Here is a 5,722-nt window from a genome sequence, read left to right as displayed (position 1 = left end):
GCCATTATATGCTATAATGAATACTGTTTTAAACTTGTAATAATACCACATATACATATACATATAGCAATTTATACTAGGCCTACTCACATTTTGGTGTATGTAACATTACTTACAAGTATTGTTACTCTCTCTGTATTTCCTTGAAAAGATTCTGATCCTGAATTAAATGTGATGCGATAAAAATATGCTTATCGCAACATAATACCAGAAAACATGCCTTTCTATTAAGTTGTCATTGCAGACTGCACGCAAAAACAAACAAATAAAGTGTGACTAGCCGTTCAGTTCAAGAACATGACAGCAAAGAGGGTTCCCTTTAGAAAATCTAAAATTTACAGCACAAACACTGTACACTAATGCAATTCACGATCAGATGACTCCTAATATGATCCATTTTTAGGTGAATCAAAAACAGTGGAGTGTAGTCTAATTCAAGAACAAATGACTCTTATGAACCGGTTCTTTTTAGGGAATCAAAAATATACAGCGCAAACACTGTAGCTAAGGCAATGCACGAAATGACTCTTCTGAGCTAGTTCTTCTAAGTGAATCATCAACACAGTCAAAATATACAGCACAGACACTGTAATCCAATTCACCGACAAATGACTCTTATGGGAATTGTAAACATATGGACAACCACAAGTAGTCTGATTCATGTACAAATGGCTCTTAGTTTAATGAATCAGTAAAAAAGACCTGGGGCCTCATTTATAAAGCGTGCGTACGCACAAAACGGGGCTGGAAACGTACGTACGCCAGTTCCCACGCAAAGGTTGTGATCTATAAAAAACAAACTTGACGGGAGAATGTGCGCACCTTTAAGCAAACTTTGAGCCGTGCGTACGCACATTCTGGAGACAAAGGGAACTTGGCGACACCGATGGTGAGGTCGTGAACTGAAGTTAGATTGTAGAAAATAAATGTGAGAACAACGATTATAAGAATGAATGACATTTAATTTTCACTCCATTTCATACGTTATATCCACATTATCATGAAGATTAAATCCAACAGTGTTATTTGTGCCGATTGTTTTAGGCTATATACATCTAGTAAAATCCAAACGTAATTCAAAATGTATTAAAAGTAAAATAAAATAATAATCAGCGCTGCCTTACAGTCACATTGTCCACAACGGGAGCACAGGAGGACATGGCGCGATACATGTGATAGCCTACAGAATAGCATGAAATACCCTTTTATTAGAGAACTGCAGAACACAGTGTAAAAAAGGAAATATTTTCCTTAATGTACATAGCCTATATCATAAAATGTCAAAGTCTGCAAATACAGTCATGAAGCACAATCGCTACTCATCATCGGTCCTAACTATTACGGTGTTCATTACAAAACCGTCAAGAAGCATGTGTTCACTATAACATTTTCGTCTTAAATTTTCGCCCACAAATTAATTAAGTGATTTTGTCAAGGTGTTAACTATCAGTCTATTTGCTAGGAAACATATAAATTCTCCGGTGACCCGGGTATGTAATGCTTCATGATGGCACTCCTGGCACTGTTGGAGGATTACGCTAATGGCAGAATAAGGAAGAGAACGAGTTTTCAGGGACCATGATGATTTCCTGGCCCATGATGATGACTGGCTAATAAGCCGATTTAGATTCCCTAGAGCTGTGCTCTTGGATCTATGTGCTGAATTGGGTCCAGTATTAGAGAGGGCAACACGCCGGAACCATGCCATCCCAGTCCAAATACAAGTCCTCACCACTCTGGGGTTCTTGGCAACCGGCTGTTTCCAGCGGGAATTGGCAGACAGGTAAATTAATAATATAAAAAAACTATAAGTAATCCTCAAATTTGTCTCTAAGACCTTTTTGTATATGAAATAATTCTATTGGAATCTATCATCTCACCCTATAGGTCTGGTATATCACAGCCGTCCCTGAGTGCCATAATATCTGTCGTTTTAAATGGTATACTTAATATGGTTAGTCGATACATCAGGTTCCCCTACACTGTGCGAGAACAGGCCGAAATTAAAACGCAATTTGCAGCAATGTCTGGTTTCCCAAATGTAATCGGCGCAATTGACTGCACTCATGTTGCTATAAGGGCACCATCTGAAAATGAATTTGCTTATGTTAATAGAAAGCAGCATGTGCATTCTATTAATGTGCAAATCATATGTGACTCCAACATGACCCTCACAAACATTGTGGCACGCTGGCCTGGTTCAACACATGATTCCTTTATCTTGACACATAGCAGTGTAGGGAACAGACTAAATGCAGGCGCAGTACGTGATGGCTGGCTTCTTGGTGAGTTTAACAATATTAAAAAGTAGAAACCGTAACAATTGTTTTTTAATATAATTATAACCTGCAGGCGACAGTGGCTACCCCCTGAGACGCTGGCTCCTCACCCCATTTTTAAACCCGCAGAGCGCAGAGGAAACTCATTATAACGAGGTCCACTCTCGTGCCCGCGCAGTTGTGGAGCGTGCCATCGGCATCCTGAAATGCAGATGGCGTGCTCTGGATGCCTCGGGTGGCAGACTTTTATACCATCCAGCAAAAGTGTGCAAGATTGTCAGGGCGTGTGGTGTTTTGCACAATATAGCACTGAGAAACGGTATTCCTCTCCCTCCTGATCTCCCTCTACCCCAGCATTACGACCCCGAGCCACAGCCCCCTGGCCGACAAGAGGGATATCAACGAGGTGCAAGAATCCGTGAGGATGTCATGCGGCGTTTGTAAAGAAAGACAAAACTCAAGGTTCACGTTTTAACTGCATCTTTTAATGATTGTGCAATTTCTTGCATCACTTCTCTCATCTGCCGTAGCTCATCTGCAACCCCGTTGACAGCGTTTATTGTCTCTCGCTGTAACTGCAGGACTGCGTCAGTGAGTACCCGACCACTTTTGGACGTGCCAGACGCAGGAAGGGGCACTGCTTTGAGCCGGACGCTGTGCATCTGCATCTGAGAACCCCTCACCCCTGAACCTCCTGTTCATTTACAGCTTCAGACTCCGGAAGGACTGGAGGACAAACAATTGGCAACATTTATCCATTTATCACCCCACACACTCAAATGTACAGCGTTAATGATTAAAAATCGCTTTAACCTTGCTCCTCTGTGGTTTCAGTCACGTCAGTGTCTCCCTCCTTTTCCGACACAATACCACACACGCTGACCTCCCCAATTATAGCCGCGATTTTGCTGTCCACTGATGTGAGATCAGCTGTACATGGGCCCCCACCAGTTGCAGCCACGCTCTGGCGGTGGGAGGACAGTTTTTCCTCTTTGCCTCCACCTTGAATGAATGAGAATCTTTATTTCACATATTTTGCATACTGTAAGCACATGTAAATAAAACTTTTTGAAAATCAATATTGCTATTTATATAGGTATATAGCCTAATAAAACACAAATGTAATATGTTGGTAAAAAAAAAATTTGTATACCTTCAGGTCGGACCATTTTTTCTTTAATTCTGCAACTGTCCGTTCTGTCCCACTGACACAATTGACGGCAGAAGCAATACTTTGCCACTCGCACTGCTTCTTTTTATTAGTGACCCCACTGCTGTGGCCACCAAATAACACATTTTTCCGAGCCTCCACCTCCCCTACAAGTGTTTCAATCTCAGTATCTGAGAAATTACGTTTTTTTCCTCTTTTCTCACCTGTCGCCATTATTAAAATTAGGCTAACAGAAATGCACGTTTTCACTTTCTTGGATTAATTAATTGGCGGGTCGCATGCCAGTTTTCCAGGTATATATGGGATTCCACTCTCATTTACATGCTGATCAGCAATCATGAGGTGATTTGCATTGACTATTTATGGTTAAAAATGGGCGTGTACAGGGCGGGATATGAGGCTGGTTCACGTACGCACATCTGCGGGTGATCTGTGATTTATAAAGGGAACATTGCTTACAGGTGTGCGTACGCACGGTTTTATAAATCGGAATATTTTTTGGCGTACGCCATTTTTGGCTTTTGGGCGCACGTAAACTTTTAGTAAAGATCCTACGCATAGTTTTATAAATGAGACCCCTGGACACGGAAGTTGTTTCATTAGTTCCAAGTAACTTGAAGAATATGGACTTTATCCAAGGGTAACCATACATGTATTATATATAGGTTACACACACTATATATACAAAACACCCCACATAATATATATTATACATAGCCTACACACCCCTCATTCGATCTAAGACATGTTCCTCCACCATCCCCTATGCAAAAAAAAAAAAAAAAAAAAAAAAAACAGTTCCAGGTTGTTGCAGTGATAGCAGCAGTGTTGTTACTAGAGCTGAAGATCTTTGCCCGGTTCGGGCTTAATTTGTATCATCTTACGCGGGCTCGGGCCGGGCTCGGGTTTGCGCTCCGGTTTGCGAGGTAAACGAGCGGTCATGTGATGTGTTCCGATTAGCGCGAGAAAGATGCGAAAATGGATGCTGAGTAGGTATAACGGAGGCTTGCCTCTGGTTATTACGTTTTGGTTACACCAGCAACTAAAGCAAAGGAACGCGCTGAAGCCATCTACAGTGGATTCAATAATTTTCCTCCACAAAAACATGTCGGATTAGCCAAATTTCTGTGAGTAAAGGTTTTTCAAATGATAACTAAATATTCATTAAGTCTAAAAATGCATAATGTGGACAGAGTATATACGCTAATGTTGGCATTATTCTTTTATTAAATGTCAGCTGATAGTGGCGAAGCAAATCCGGCGGAGCCTTTATCTTAATTTCGTTATTGCCAAATACCCATCTTAATTTAAAAATTTATCTTAATTTAATTTGTTAAAAAAGACTCGTTTTTATTGGTGCGTTGGTCTATTTATAGGCTAAATGAGCCTATGCCTATATTTAGAGTGCTGAGATGTTAAGATGTTACAGAGGACTTATTTTATTTCTTTATTCCAACTTCCAAGTGGTCTAGTCTACGTTAGTTATGAATAAATAATGTCAAAACATGTATTAATGACTCATTCTTGACAAAAGGCAAAAGAGCTGTGTGTGTGCGCACATTTGAATAATGTCGGGCTGTAAACGGGTTCGGGTTTTTAAAAAGCTGTCAATCAAAATGTACTTGTCGGGCTCGGGTCCTGTGGGGCCTAACTTTTAAGGCCCGATTACAGCTCTAGTTGTTACACTAGCATTTTAGGTAACTGAAATAAAGCTGAAATAAAATATATAAATATGAGATTAAACATTAAAAATCTGAAAATTAATTAAGGTTAACTTTAAGTATTAAAATTACTAGACCTAAAAATTAAGGAAAATAAATTGAAGCTAAATAGAAATATAAAAAATACTATTAAAAAAAAAAACTAAACTAAAAACTATAAAAAATAAAAAAATTAATGTCTACTATTATGTTACATAAATAATACTAAAATAAGGCACACATACGCACACACACACACACACACACACACACACACACACACACACACACACACACACACACACAATGTAAATGTTTCAAACGTCCACAGTGGAAATTACATGTTAGGAAAGCAATTATTTTTATCTTAGAAACAGAATTGCAATCCCCTTCCCAAGACTACATTTGCATTTGCAGATTTCCACAAGCTGAGGACATGCCTTCTTGTTCCAGATAAGCAAACACTTTTAACTGTCAAACGTTAATATGTCAGCTCAATCAAAACATGGATATAATTCATTCTTACACTTACAGGTGTATGGCTAGTCAGTCCAGAGCTCCACAGCCAGCAT

At 39.6% G+C, this 5,722-nt stretch overlaps 1 protein-coding gene across 1 annotated transcript; it reads left to right on the top strand.

The window, feature by feature from the left end:
* Positions 1 to 2,126: 2,126 nt before the first annotated feature.
* On the top strand, positions 2,127 to 2,910 carry LOC109105687 (putative nuclease HARBI1). Its single transcript, XM_042723205.1, has 3 exons — positions 2,127 to 2,285; positions 2,353 to 2,741; positions 2,861 to 2,910. The coding sequence occupies exons 1-2, from the start codon at positions 2,165 to 2,167 to the stop codon at positions 2,721 to 2,723; spliced, it is 492 nt and encodes a 163-aa protein (XP_042579139.1). The 5' UTR covers positions 2,127 to 2,164; the 3' UTR covers positions 2,724 to 2,741; positions 2,861 to 2,910.
* Positions 2,911 to 5,722: the final 2,812 nt, after the last annotated feature.

This window comes from Cyprinus carpio, chromosome B5 (assembly GCF_018340385.1).
Source record: "Cyprinus carpio isolate SPL01 chromosome B5, ASM1834038v1, whole genome shotgun sequence".
In the NCBI taxonomy this organism is placed as follows: domain Eukaryota; kingdom Metazoa; phylum Chordata; class Actinopteri; order Cypriniformes; family Cyprinidae; genus Cyprinus; species Cyprinus carpio.
This window is presented reverse-complemented; position numbering and strand designations above follow the sequence as displayed.

Coding starts and splice junctions, on each gene's coding strand:
- LOC109105687 (XM_042723205.1), top strand. CDS start 2,165: ATGACCCTCACAAACATTGTGGCACGCTGGCCTGGTTCAACACATGAT. Junction 2,286..2,352: donor ACGTGATGGCTGGCTTCTTG/GTGAGTTTAACA, acceptor TATAACCTGCAG/GCGACAGTGGCTACCCCCTG.